Source organism: Thalia democratica, chromosome 4, assembly GCF_965202585.1.
Source record: "Thalia democratica chromosome 4, ktThaDemo2.hap1.1, whole genome shotgun sequence".
In the NCBI taxonomy this organism is placed as follows: domain Eukaryota; kingdom Metazoa; phylum Chordata; class Thaliacea; order Salpida; family Salpidae; genus Thalia; species Thalia democratica.
The window spans coordinates 1,977,280-1,991,959 of NC_139168.1; the positions used below are offsets into that span (position 1 = coordinate 1,977,280).

Below are 14,680 nucleotides of genomic sequence, written 5' to 3' on the forward strand. Positions count from 1 at the left end.
CTGCATGATAAAATTGTTATAAATTTCAGCTTAAGTTGGTATAAGGCTTTCAGTTGATATAGTTGATGTATTTGATCAGTATATCGGATCAATATATAAGTTGATATGTTTGATCTTTCAGTTGATAATAGTTAGATATAGTTGATATGGCTCTCAGCTTTCAGTTAATATTAGTTTGATTACATGATTAAAGTTTAGTTAGTTGTTTCTGATATTAAGAATGTATTTCAAAATCAATTAAAAGTGTTTACGTATTCCTGCCACCAGAGGCTTTCTTAAATTAGAATTTTTAGGTGAACATAACTTTTATTTGCAGTTTAGTGTGCACAGGTTTCGAAAAGCTTGACGGTTTAGGCTATGTGTAATTAGACTATTTTTTTTTGTTGTTTAGATCAGTGATCGTCAAGCTTATCAATACAATACTTTACCTTCAGTTTTTTGTTTAGATATTAAACTTGCAATATAAAAGATTACAAATGACTTTCAACTAACTTATTATCAACAGTGAACTTAAATAAATGTATAAAATGTCAATTTTTAAAAACACAACTAGCAACATTGAAGTCTCTAGCGCACCTGGTGTTGAAAAAATAAAAACCACGAACTCTGAGAACCGTGAATTTTGTGAAGAGTTTCTCAGGAACTTCGATGAAAACAAAAATTCCGAAGACGAAATTATGAAAAGTTTCAAAAGAAATGCAGTTTTGGGTTTTGATGAAAATGCATTGAAAAGTTTCTCTGATTTTTTTCGTATAGGTAAAAAGTTTTTTCTATTCTCTTTTAATTATATGATGGTTTTTTCGTAGAAATAAAGAATATACTTTTAATAGTTAGCATCTGTATCTAGTTTCATTAACTTCTGTTTTTTTTATTAAACTAATAAAATTAGAATTAAATAAACTTTTGTAGGTAATATGAAGTTATCAAACGAAAATTTCTTTAAACTTTACAAAATGGCAAAACTACTCAATTTCGACATTGCCAAGCAACATTTGCTCGACTCGTTCAAGATTGACCTGAATATTGACAACGTTTGTTTCTGCCATCAGTTTTCCAACGAAACTCAAAACAAACAAATTCAAAAGTGCACTTTCGACTTCATAACAAGGTGGTTCTGCTATTTTTCCGAGAACAAAATGTTGGATAGTTTGAGTTTTGATCTCTTTGTGAGGATCTTGTCCAGTTCAGACTTGAATATCACCTCGGAGCTTGAGGTAGGAAAAGCTGTGAACAATTGGATAGAACACGATCCAAAATCAAGAAGCAAGCTTACATTAGGTTTGGTGAAAACAATTCGTCTACCTCTGCTATCAACTGCTGCTTTAAACACATTGTTAGATGCTGAAACATTTTCAAAATGTGCTGAGAGTAAGCGGGTTATATTCAAAGCTATCAGCGATAAAACTATTCAGAACCTTGACCCGAGCTTTGTGGACTGTCGAGTGAGACATTGTGCTCAGGATAGTTTTGAGGTAGCAATTTGCGGCACTAAGAACCGTAACTATCACGTGTTCAAGTTGGAAAATGAGAACTGCTCCTTTGTCACTGAGATCACGCGTTTTGATGAAAATATTGACGTGTCCTCAGTTGAGTTCGTGAACGGGATCATATACTTTTTGGGTTACGAATATTTTCTAAACAATGTATCGGTGCGGTCTTATTCAGTTTTGACTGGATCCTGGGAGGAATTGAAGTTTATCGATTGTTCGTTAAACTGCGGCGATTTTTCAACCTGCAGCTTGGCGGGTAAAATATACATTTTGGCGGGAAACGCGCTACGTAACGTATCAGGAACCAACTTTTTCGTTTTTGATCCCAGCACTGAAAGTTTCAAGAAGCTGAAACATACCGAACGTTCCAGGAAGGAAGCCGCATCATCCGTATTCAACGGGAGAATAGTGACGTCAGGAGGATTCGATCATCCGACATCCGTTGAAGCGTACGATCACTGCGCAGATGAATGGTCACGTGACATGCCCGACATGCTGGTGGGAAAAAGAAGTCACGCTTCGGTGAGCATCGGAAACAAAATGTACGTGATCAGCAAAGTAGAATGTTGCGAGATTTTTGATCTCTTCAGCGGGAAGTTTTCTCTTCTTCAAGCTCCTCCACTTAAGGAGAATGTTTTCAGCTGTCACTATGTAGTAATTGGTAGCAAGATAATAGCGTTTGCTGGCAGCTATGAATATGAATGTGTTGTTTTTGATCCGGAGAAATCAGAATGGGAGAAGAAAGTAAGACTATGTTTCAGGCAAATTGGACTTTGTGGTAGTTACCACTTTGTAAAATATCCAAAATATATTTGTCCTTCGTTTTTTTACCATGTTAAATAAACTTACTACTGAAATTAGCAAAGGTCTAACATTGTTGCCCTAAATGTTTCTTACGTTATTTAAATCACTAAAGTTACATTTTTTTTGAAGTTTGACATGTCCTGGACATGACTTTAAACTTTATTTTGGTGTATGAATCAATAACCGAAAGGTTTTTTCGTACACCAGATCCTTGGACCAAGTGTTTGAGCGTTTTTTGTTTTCGTTCAATAAACATCTTGAATAACACCACACAGCTTTTCAAACTTCAACTAACTGTGGAAACTTTTTCTACAATTGACTACATATAAAACGTTAATTACTATTTTTACTCTGTAAAAATAGTATTACAAAATATAATTATAGCTTTTAAACAAAGGATAATGTTATTTAAAAAAACAAAATTGGAAACCCTAATAAACTAACTAAAAATTTATTTTCTTCATTTATCAAGATATTACTAGTATTTGATAAATTAGAAGAACAATATCAAATAACTTTATATAAACATAAATGTAAAAGACGTTTGGGAATCTGTTCAATTACAACTCTATTTTTAATTGCTGTTTTACTAAAATTAGCAAAAGTTTGCTTAACTCAAATGTATTTTTTACAATAACCGAGTTTTAGCAAAACTTTAGTAAATGGCATTGAAACTTTTGAAGTAAAATTTTACTATTTAAATTGAAAAAAGTGAATAATGATTATTTATACAAGTATAATAGATTTGTTAACTTTATGTAACTTTGTTAATAGTATTAGTACAAAAAGCTCCCACAAGTTATAAATTCATTATGACATCACAGATAAATTCTATTTTTAACTCAGTTTCCGCTTTTAGCAAGTGTAACAACAGCAAGTTACAAAATTTTAGCTTTTTTTGATTTCTTATAAGTTAATTATTTAAAATTTTACTAAAAAGTATAACAAAATCTAAAATTAAGTTTCTGCTTTATAAACGTTTTTAGTAAACAACCTACATTTTCAGGAGTCGTAAAAGTTGTTTTTCAAAATACGCTCCTGATGTCAAATGAAATACCTAACAACTTTTAAGACTAAGGGAATCTTTGATCAATTACAGGGTTTCCCTTTTTTTTCGAAGACTCCCTAAAGAAACCAAAAAGCAATGGCCCATTCAACATATTTTTTCAAAATATTTATGTTAAATACACCTAACATCTTTGTTGGATGTTAATCATCAACTCTAGAATATATAAAGTAAGCTTCAAATTATGGCCTTGTGGCTCCCCTTTCACATCTCACGAACCTCTGACTTTCTGAAGTTTTACCAAAATATCTAGTATAAGTTACAAAACTACTCTTAAACACGCCAAGACCTACTTTCGCTTTTTACCACCAAACTCAGAATAACTAGTGTAAGTTTCAAAATATTGCCACTTTTGAGCTTATAGTCCCCTAAATTCTCTCGGAAACCCTGATCTAAGAGTTACATTACTGAAAGAACAATACCAAAAAGTTTCATGGGGATATTATTTTAAACATGATTTTAAAGAAAGCTTATACTTACGGTTTCTAATTTGTGCAGTTGGTTTCTTCATTGGCAATTTTTTTGTTTATCTATAAAAGTTATACGTTTTACTAGTCTGTTGATTAAATGTTAGCATGTTTATATTTGAATTTTTGTAGAAAACTGGTATTCAGAGGTAATAAATAATATTAAATTATCGTACTTTACAGCTTAAATTAAAAGTTGCTATTGATTTAGAATAGATAGGTTCGGTATAATTTTATAACTTTTCCTCTTTTAATGTTGACACTAGTAGATGGAACTAGCTATAAATTCTTTGGAAAACAAAAAAAAATTACTTAAAATTTAGTTTGTTTAAAAATGCGGTAACGTTTTAAATATTTTTATTTCAAAAGTAAAACAGGAATTAATAAAACTAGTTACTATTGACATGTTTTCTCAAAAAGTTATTGAAAATGACTTAAACAATAGTTACAAAAAAAGTTTAGTTACTTTATGCTAGAGATGTTAACAATATATTTTATTATAAATTCTGAAAATGAGTTAATAAATATTCTCTAAAAATTTACTTGTATTACTTACTGATAAAAAGAATTGAGTAAAAATAAAAATATTTGATAAATATTCAGGGTTTGTGTGCGATTTTTTTTTTCATTTAGCCTGACTGAGACCAATTTAGCCTGACATTTTTTCAAAGTAAGTCAAATACCCTTTAGAAGTCATTTGAGGTATTGGGAATCTGATTAGTACTGTTGTAGTCTCCTACTTTAACCAGCTTTAGATCAAAACTTTATAAACCTTTTTGAACTTTAAAAATCTGCAAAAAGAACCTCATAGCTTAGTTACAACTCAATAAAATAACGCTAAACTGTGAAAAAGGTGATTGACCCCCCTTTGCCCTTAACATAACAAATTAAGTGATAACTTTTTAAATAAGTGATCTACTACTAGTGTAAAAAGTTATATTGTATATAACTAAACACAATTGTTCAATTTAATTAAGCACTAAGTTAAAACATTACAACCAGAAGATTTATAATAAAACGACGTGCATTTTTGTGTTTTATTAAAATTTAAAATGAAACGCTTACACGAGTATTAAAATTCAAACAAACAGCTAAGTTGTTGAACTAAACTGTAATATTTAAAATGTATTTTTTTAATGAATTTTCAAAATTATGACGTATATAACTTACTCAAAATCAAATAATGAAGATTCTTAAAAACTTTATAGAGATCCAACAAATTTTTTCAAGCGTTTATTTTTACAAATAGTGACTGATTTTGTTTTTAATAACTAATTACTAAATTCACATCTCAATTTTATCTTTTAAAAGATTTCTCGATTTTTTTATAATTAAAAATTTTCAAGCATTTGAACTCAGAAAAACTGAGATTGTTAAACTTTTACATAAATAAATTGATTTAGCCTGACGTTTGTCAACTTTTTTCAAAAAAACTGATTTAGCCTGACTTAGGACGCGCACGAACCCTGAATATTAAAAAATAATTTATATAACTTACAGGTTAAAAAAAATGTAAAACTCATAGTTTATATTAAATTGTACTGTTAACGTTATAATAAAAACAAATATAATATACAGCTGTAAGAGGTTTATTGATTATTCGAATACAAAAAAAATAATAAAAATAAAAACATGCAAAAAAAAAAAAAACACCAGCAAATAATAACACGATACAAGAAAAATAAAAAAATGTCAACTGTTTAAAATATTCAATAAGATATGATTTAAAACAATTTGCTTCCAAAGGACTTTTTATCAAAATTGGACCTAACTGAAATTTTATGCTGAAAATAGATATTTTGTTATTCTGTTTAACAAAAACTTATATTCGTATTAAGTTCATTTTGGCAAAAAAAAAATATTCAGTCCAAAATTACAATAAATTCATACGTAAAACTCGCATTAATAAGTATTTGTTTTCATATTTTGTAGTTTACTAAAAATTTTCAGTCAATGAAAAAAAAGACAAAACAAGTTCAATAAAAGAGGTTAACTAAAGGCGTTTAAAAAGCACCCAAATAAAAAAATTAAAAGTGAAAATCAAATAAATTTAAAATCATGCTGAAATTAGTCAATAATTTCGTGGTAAAAATAATAAAAAAGTGTTGCTTCTTTTTTTAACTTGCATTTTACTTTTTTTTATGTTAACGTGCGCTAAAACAGGCTGAAAATTTATATATATTTTTTTAAGTTTTTTTACTTTTTTTCAACAATATGTTTTTAAAAACATTTCAGTAAAATACGAATCAAGCGAATTACAACTTCTACGCCCTCATTCATCTTTACCCGTGAACTTTTCTTTACTTTTAATTACGAAGTCAATCATGGGTGTTTTTTGTGATTATGACGTCATGAATAAACTCACGTCACAATCAGAATATTTCTGCGAAGCAAGAAAAACTTGTGTTTTAGTCACATACTGTAAAATCCTAGTAGCTGTTTTACATAGCGACGTCAAAATTACACAACTATGACATCATTTATTATGACGTCACTCGAAATCGTACACCAGTATTTTGGTGTCTTCAGTCTGGCGAAAAGCTATTATGACGTCACTCAAAATCGTACACCAGTATTTTGGTGTCTTCAGACTGGTGAAAAGCTATTATGACGTCACTCGAAATCGTACACCAGTATTTTGGTGTCTTCAGTCTGGCGAAAAGCTATTATGACGTCACTCGAAATCGTACACCAGTATTTTGGTGTCTTCAGTCTGGCGAAAAGCTATTATGACGTCACTCGAAATCGTACACCAGTATTTTGGTGTCTTCAGACTGGTGAAAAGGTATTATGACGTCACTCGAAATCGTACACCAGTATTTTGGTGTCTTCAGACTGGTGAAAAGCTATTGTGACGTCACTCGAAATCGTACACCAGTATTTTGGTGTCTTCAGTTTGGTACCTGCTGCCCACCGCGCACACCAGCTTGGAGGAGGAAGCGGAAATCCTCCAAACGACTCCTCCGCTGCCTCGGGATTCCAACTCGACTACGTTCCTTATCACCTGAAAAAAAAGTTTAATTATTATTAACATAATCAGGATTGCCAGTATTCTTTTTGAGAATTTTTTTCACAGGTTTTTGGAAGTACACGTTCAATTCAATTATTATTACTGAGGTACCGGACCTGGACTTTTTTTTCAAATAAGAATCCGGCCGGAACCGGATCGGGATTTTTTTTTCATATCAAGATCCGGCCGGATCCGGATATCAGACAAAAGTGGCAATATCCGGCCGGATCCGAATTTTATTTTCATATCAAGATCCGGCCGGATCCGGACTTTTTTTCAAATTAGGATCCGGCCGGAACCTGATCCGGATTTTTTTTTCAAATTAGGATCCGGCCGGAACCGGATCCGGACTTTTTTTTCAAATTAGAATCCGGCAGGAACCGGATCCGGATAGTGAGTCCGGTACATCACTAGTTTTCGCATAAAAAGTAGAGCTTACATTTGTAGTTTCAAAATTTCATTTCTATAAAAGCTAAAAAAAACTATGAATAAGTTTAAATTTAGTATAAGGAAAATTGATAGAAAGATAAAGTACATCACAGAAACAATATCTAGTAGCTAAGATTAAAATCAATTAAATGAGATCAACTTGTAAAAATCAAGGAGGACCCCCCCCCCTATAGCCTTACCAATCTAAAATCAATTAAAATCAAGTTCTTGAACAGAATTAACTAGAAAATCACAAAATATTGAAAACTGGATCAGCTTAAACTCATTCAAAATCTAAAAGAAAACCAGCCTGAGTTTTTCAAAAAAATCTCAAAACTAGCCTAACAATTTTGGTACAACATAGGTAAAGAATTGCATTTCTAAAATGTTTATTTCATAGTTTAAATCTAAACAAATGTAAATTAGCCACGTGTTCAAAATGGGCCAATCATGGTAGGTGTTTAATTTTAACTGACGAAAATGAATCTTTTTAATTTACAAAGGGTTTTGTTTTGAAAAAATACTTTTCTGTGTGCTCTTTTTTACTAACTAGATCTGAATCGGCCGGATCTCTGTTAGGATCCGGCCGGAACCGGATCCGGACTTTTTTTTCATATCAAGATCCGGCCGGATCCGGATATCAGACAAAAATGGCAATATCCGGCCGGATCCGGACCCGGAAAGTGACTCCGGTACATCACTAATTATTATTAATATAATCAGGATTGCCCACATATTTTTAGATCCATTTTAAGTCTAAAGTTAAGTTTAAAAACTGTGTTGAGTAGTATAAGATTATTGAAAAGATTTAATGAATTTTTTAATAAAATAAATTTTATGACAATTTTCAATATGATGATTTTTTTGTATTTTGTCTAAATAAACACGTGAATACTCTTTAAAATTCTCGATTTATTTAAACTTTTCTCAAATACCAGGTTTTTCAGCAACCCTGTTACAAAACATTATGGTTCAATATAAGCAATGAAAAACAAATATAAATTACTTGTCCGGTGTTAGCGTTACACAATTTAACAGTTCCGTCATCAGATGACGTAACAACGAATTTTCCGTGAAGTTGTAGTGAAGTCACTGCCGATTCGTGTTTACTGTTTCCTGTTAGAATGCTTAATTTTCATATATGTACATATACCTATTTAAAAGTATAAATTTAAGTGTTTGTTAACAAAAAATCCTAGAGAAACAAGCTCACTGGCTTATATAATAAAACACACAGAAACATATGTCGGTACAATATAAGAAGGATACTGTATATTTTGTTTTTATTATATATATATAAGCTTAAATTTTATTTATCTATAGTAATCATATTTATGTTTTGAATCTCCTGTAATGACTTATTTATTCTTATATTATTAGTTATACATACTGTTCAAGTGAATTAAGAGTGAAACTTAAGAGTGCTGATTCGAGTTTACTATCCTTGTGTAACAAGATTTAATTACATTTATTGTTGTTCAGGGTTGCAACTCTTTGGAGGCAAAATATTTAAGCTTTAAAACTTCAAACTAATCTTAATGGTCCTAAGTTTGGGGAAAATCTAAATGTTTTTATCAATCCAAAATACTTTGTTGTAAATGAAAGTGGATTGTAAGAAATCATTAGTTAAAAAATAAGTAATATTGATTGACTAAATATAGACATAACCATTCTATATTATCTAACAAAAACTTATAACAATAAACAAATAACCTTCCAATGTAGTAAGACACTTTCCAGTGGGTATGTTCCATATTTTAACGGTAGAATCAGCATTTCCTGATACTAATATGTTATCTTTCAACTGCATACCACTTGTTAGTGACTGGTGGCCCAACAATTGGTGCAAAAATCTGCCTGTTGATCCAATGTAGTGTTTAAAGATATTAATGTGTTAATAAATAAATTACCATGTAGTTAAATATCTATATGTAGACAATTATTAATTAAATTTATCAAAAAAATAATTAAATACATTTAGAAGCTTCCCAAACCCTTATTAATGTGTGAATTTTATAAATTAAAATATATATTTATCTTTTAATATATTTATTAGTTTATATTTTACCTGTAGAAGCATCCCAAACTCTAATTGAAGTGTCCAAAGATCCGCTTACTATGTATCTCCCGTCGAACTGTAGATATAAATAGTTTAACAATATATCACATTGTATAAAGTTAACAGCTAGAACTGGTTACAACACGGTTATACGAAAATATAAGGTTTAAAATTAGACAATTAAATATTTATACACACAAGGCTCTAAATACTTTATAATCTAATAAGATTAGTGATTATTGTTTGTATAAAAGTGTCACATATTTCAAATTATAAAATGTTAACTGTGTCAAAAACTGTTTATTTAACTAGTTTTTAAAATAACAAACTGTTTAACCCGTATAAAAGCATATAACATCTTCTGAATTAAAAACATGATAAAAGATTTGCAGACATAAAAAGCTAGGAATTTTTTTATAGACAATACACTAATTTATTTTATTGTTTTATATTATTACTTATCGTTCGTTCAGACAAACTACTGTCTGGGGACCTAGTAAGAACCACTAACGACTTTTTTAATTAAAAAACAAATTAACATAGACTACGGCTTTTTATAACAAAATTTATAAATACGCTACCGATTTCATTTTGAGTAAACTACATTGCTTATCTGATAATTATTTCTTTACAATTTTGGTAATTTTTCAATACTTTTTTTGTTTGTTAAAATTTTTTGAACTATGGTGGCCTGCAATGAATTTTTTATTAAATCACTAATTAAAAGGCTAAAAATTTTTATTTTGATTCAAGTACAAACAAAAATAATGTATACTTTGATGAAAAACTAAAAATTAAAACTAAAAATGTAATTTATATTTTGCAGCTAACGGAAATTTGAAGGGAATTTTCTGTTGTAAGTAATTTGAATAAACACTAAATAAATAAAGAATAAGTATTAAAACAAATTTCCTGCAACGAGTTAACTATGTATGTCCATTATATATTATGTCTAAGCAACGAATACTATTACTATTTAATAAATTAATAAATAACAAACTAAATAACATGTAATGAGATTAAAGTAAGATTAAATAAGTAATTGATATCAAAATATTAAACTGTTTCCTTGTCTATATATATAAACAACACTAATAATAAATAACTATTTCCGACCTGTAAAGAGTAAACCCTGTTAGTGTGCCCGTGAAGGGAGTTTGTGCAAGTTTCAGTGTTCGGGTCCCAAACCTTGACGATGAAATCGTACGCTCCACTGACCACGCGGTTGCCATCGTAACAGACGCACCTGACGGCCGCTAGGTGGCCGACCAGCTGGTGGGTGCACGTTCCCATGGTGACGTCACACATTCGCAACGTTGCGTCACGTGATCCCGATACAACTCTGTTGGGTTGGGATTAATTATATTTTGGTAATTAGTAAGCTGTATACCAGGGTTTCCCAAACTTTTTTTTTTAAACTGCCCCTTTTAAAGAAATTGTATAACTATTGCCCCTCCAACTAGATTACTCTAAACCTACCATTTAAAACTCCTAAGACCTTTTTTTTGTTTTTTCTCTTCATCACTCAAAAATGTCTAGTGTAGGTTTCAAAATCGCCCCCTTTACTAATTATTGACTCCCAACTTACTCAAATCGCTCCCATGGTTTACATTTTGTTTAAGCATTGTACAAAGTTTTTATTAGTTCTTTATTCGTTAAAAAAAGACCTTGTTTATTAGAGCTTGGTGAAAATAAAAAAATAAACAAATATTTTAATAACATCAATGTTCGAAAAGTTTTTTTACCATGATGTTTTTCAATCAAGTTTTTGCCCGTTGTTAATATTTTCAGCTCAGCGTGGTAATAAATAAGACAAAAAGAAAAAAAAAAGTTTACTTACTTTAACCACATGAGTTCTAATTTTTGTTAGTTTCCAATGTGAATTAACTTTTAAATAGTATATCACCATATCATAAGTAGATTGAAGTGCTTAACAACTTAACAATACTATATAACAAGTTAGTTTTAGATAAAATATTTTTTTTTATAAACCACTTTAGCAGTGTATAAGCAATCTAAAAAAAGTTTTGAAGACTTTACCATTGCGTTTAATGAGAACTTTATAGGAATAAACTTGTATGTTTGTTTGTTAAAAAAACTACACTCAATAGTTTTAATCTTTTTACACTAAAATACCTTAATCTATATTAATTAGCTTTGTGTTGAGTATTTAAAGGACTTTTAGTTTGTAAAATTTAGTTGTTAGCAACTATCCTATTATTAATTAACCAGCCCAATTAAAAAATTTTGTACCAATAAATCTCTAATTAAGGTTCAGACTATAAGCTATAAGTATTGTATGAACTTAATTTGCTTCATACCTTATGTTGAAATATAGTTATTAGCTATAATTCAGATGAAATAACTAACTAAAATTACACATTTGTAGAAGATCTAAAAAGTCGTTTATCTAATCATTACTTTTTAAATTTATTTGTAATTTGTTTAACAAATTAAACAACTTTTAGCTGTGTCATTTTATTAAGAACATGGTGTTATTAAGTTTTTATATTAGCGTATACTTTAATTATAAAATGATGTATTAATAAGTTTCTTGATTCAGATTAAAAAAATAACTAATTACACAAGTTCTAAAAACAAGTTTAATTGAATAAATATCTCACTGATAAATTAAAGCTGCTAAGTTGTGTAAAAATCTTGTTTGTTTCATAAAAATCTAATTTGTTCACAATTATTTTAAATAAATTTAATATCTATTAGCTGTGTCATTATATCAATAACGTGATATTACTGTATTATTAAATCCTTACATTAGCGTATATTTAAATTGTTAAATGATCTAATGACAAAGTTTTCAAAAGGATAATGAGAGTTAAAGAATAACATTGAAGGTTTTAACTTGGTTTTTTTAGCTTTCTAAAAACTTTTTAAAACTTGCATATGTTACTAGACTAAGATCTTTAAAAAAGCGCTTAGAAAACAAATTAAACGCCATACAAGTTTTAAAATACATATAAAACGATTAAACAAAATTTTTATTCGTTTTATTAAGCTAAACATTGAAATATAACAAATGATAATTATTAAAAAAAAATAAAACAAACTTAAAAAGTCATAAGACTACTGCGTATTTTGAACAGACATTACAAACAAAGTGTTTGAAAGTGAAGCTTTAAATGAACATTGGAAAGCATCAAAAATGTATTTTACACATTTACGTACTCTGATAAGTATTAAACTGTTTGAAAATTAATTAATAAATTAATAATTAATTAAAAATAATTAACAACAGTCCATGAGATATTCTGCGATTTAGTCTTATCCTTATTACAGGGTAGCCACTGGATTTTAGAAACTTTTCCAGGTTTTTGTAAGTACACGTTTTTGGGTCTACTTTTATTTTAGAGATAAATTAAAGTTTAGAGATAAATTAAAGTTTAAAAAATGTATTAAATAGTATTAAAACACTGAAAACATACTGTAAAGCTACTTTCAGTGTGTTTTTTAATAAAAATTTTATTTATGTATATGACAGATTTTTCAGGTCAAATCAAAACTTTACTACTAAAAATTTAAAAGTTGTTTGAAATTACAGATTTTTTAAAGATTTCTCTTGTTCCAGGTTTTTCCGGGTTTTTCAGCCTAAATTGTCAAATTCCAGGTTTTCAGGCAGACGCAGCCTCGGTGCCTCATCAGTCAAACTAAACGTAAATTAAAACTAAAACATCTGTTTGTGGAAATAGATGCCACGAAGTTGTTTATAACTGAAGGTCAGTCAAGGCCATAATAGGCACTCATATTTGCTGAGTCAGCACAAAAAATAGACGAGTTTGTTGTGGAAGATAGCTCAATCTGAGTTTAACATTGTTTTGAAACTATTAATTGAATACTATTTGTTTGTATTTTTTTTCTTTGTATGAGTAGCAGAAAAAAATATTATATTTCATCAACAAAGTAAAAGTAAACAGTTTAAAGTGTTTAAGGAAAATTGCTGATAAAAATTTCACCTTTACCCATTATTCCTTGTCTCAAAATTTTTGCCTATATAACCTTTGGTTGAGATGTAGAAACAAAAGAAAAACCTATTCAAATTAAAAAAAAAGAGTAATTTAGAGATTTAAAAAACATAATAGACAATGAAGTGCCACAATTTTTGCGCCAGGTCAATAGTAAATTTATTCAACACGGTAAAAATCGAACCACAAAAAAAACGATCAATGAAAAACATTAAATTTTGGATATTTAACGCAGTGATATTTACGATACAACTCAAGTGGCTCGAAACTAACATCCTTCTCCCATTTTAATCCCTCTGAATCCAAAATAACATAATCAAAGTTAAAAAAAACCGCTATTATTTTGCTGCCAATCACCACGCAATGACAGATGAAATATTTCTTCTTAACCCACGGAGCTTGAAGTAGAGCAAACTTCCCGTTGAAGAGATCAAAAACCTCGCAACTTCCATATCCATTGATCACGTACATTTTGCTGCCGATGCTCACCAAGGCGTGAGAAAGTTTTCGCTCAAGCATGTCGGGCATGTCACGTGACCACTCACCTGCGCAGTGATCGTACGCTTCAACGGATGTCGGATGATCGAATCCTCCTGAGGTGACAATTCTCCCGTTGAATACGGTTGACACGGGTACCTTCCTGATGTGTTTGGTGTCTTCCAGCTTCCTGAAACTTTTAGTGCTGGGATCAAAAAGGACAAAGTTGGTTCTCGGTAGGTCAGGTTGAAGACGGCCCCTGACGATACTTGACGCTTTACGGAGTTTTCCCCCTAAAATGTAAATCTTTCCCGCCAAACTGCAAGTTGAAAAATCACTGCAGTTTATCAAAGAATCGGAAAACCTTACGTGTTCCCAGGATCCAGTCAAAATTGAGTAAGACCGAACCCACAAACTATCAAGAGAGCGATCGTAACCCAAGAAGTATATAATCCCGTTCACGAACTCAACGGAGACCACGCGAATATCTTCATCTATATGCGCGATCTCAGTGAAAGACGAGCAGTTCTCATTTTCCAACCTGAAAACGCGATAAGTACGACGAGTGTTTGCATCAGTAACGCGATTGGTGGTGCAATGAGTGGTGCATCAGTACTGGGTGCAACAGACTTGTTGCCGCAAATTGCCACCTCAAAATTATCCTGAGCGCAATGTCTCACTCGACAGTCGACAGAGCTCGGGTCAAGACTCAGAATAGTTTTATCGCTGATAGCTTTGAGTACAAACCCCTTGCTCTCAGCACATTTTGAAAATAATCCAGCATCTAACAATGTATTTAGAGCAGCAGTTGATAGCAGAGGTAGACGAATTGTTTTCACCAAACCTATTGTAAGCTTGCTTCTTGATTTTGGATCGTGTTCAATCCAACTGCTCACAGCTT

At 30.4% G+C, this 14,680-nt stretch overlaps 2 protein-coding genes across 2 annotated transcripts in view; one reads left to right on the forward strand and one right to left on the reverse strand.

Moving 5' to 3' along the window:
* The first annotated feature begins 953 nt into the window (after positions 1-953).
* On the forward strand, positions 954-2,522 carry LOC145835041 (ectoderm-neural cortex protein 1-like). The gene is made up of 2 exons (XM_082942571.1): positions 954-2,234; positions 2,502-2,522. The coding sequence occupies exons 1-2, from the start codon at positions 954-956 to the stop codon at positions 2,520-2,522; spliced, it is 1,302 nt and encodes a 433-aa protein (XP_082798697.1).
* Positions 2,523-6,681: 4,159 nt separating this feature from the next.
* LOC145834399 (uncharacterized) overlaps positions 6,682-14,680 on the reverse strand; it is a 98,006-nt gene continuing 90,007 nt past the window's right edge. Inside the window, exon 18 of the mRNA XM_082941819.1 lies at positions 6,682-6,831. Coding sequence (XP_082797945.1) covers positions 6,685-6,831 — 147 coding nt within the window. The 3' untranslated portion in view covers positions 6,682-6,684. The remainder of the gene's footprint in view (positions 6,832-14,680) is intronic.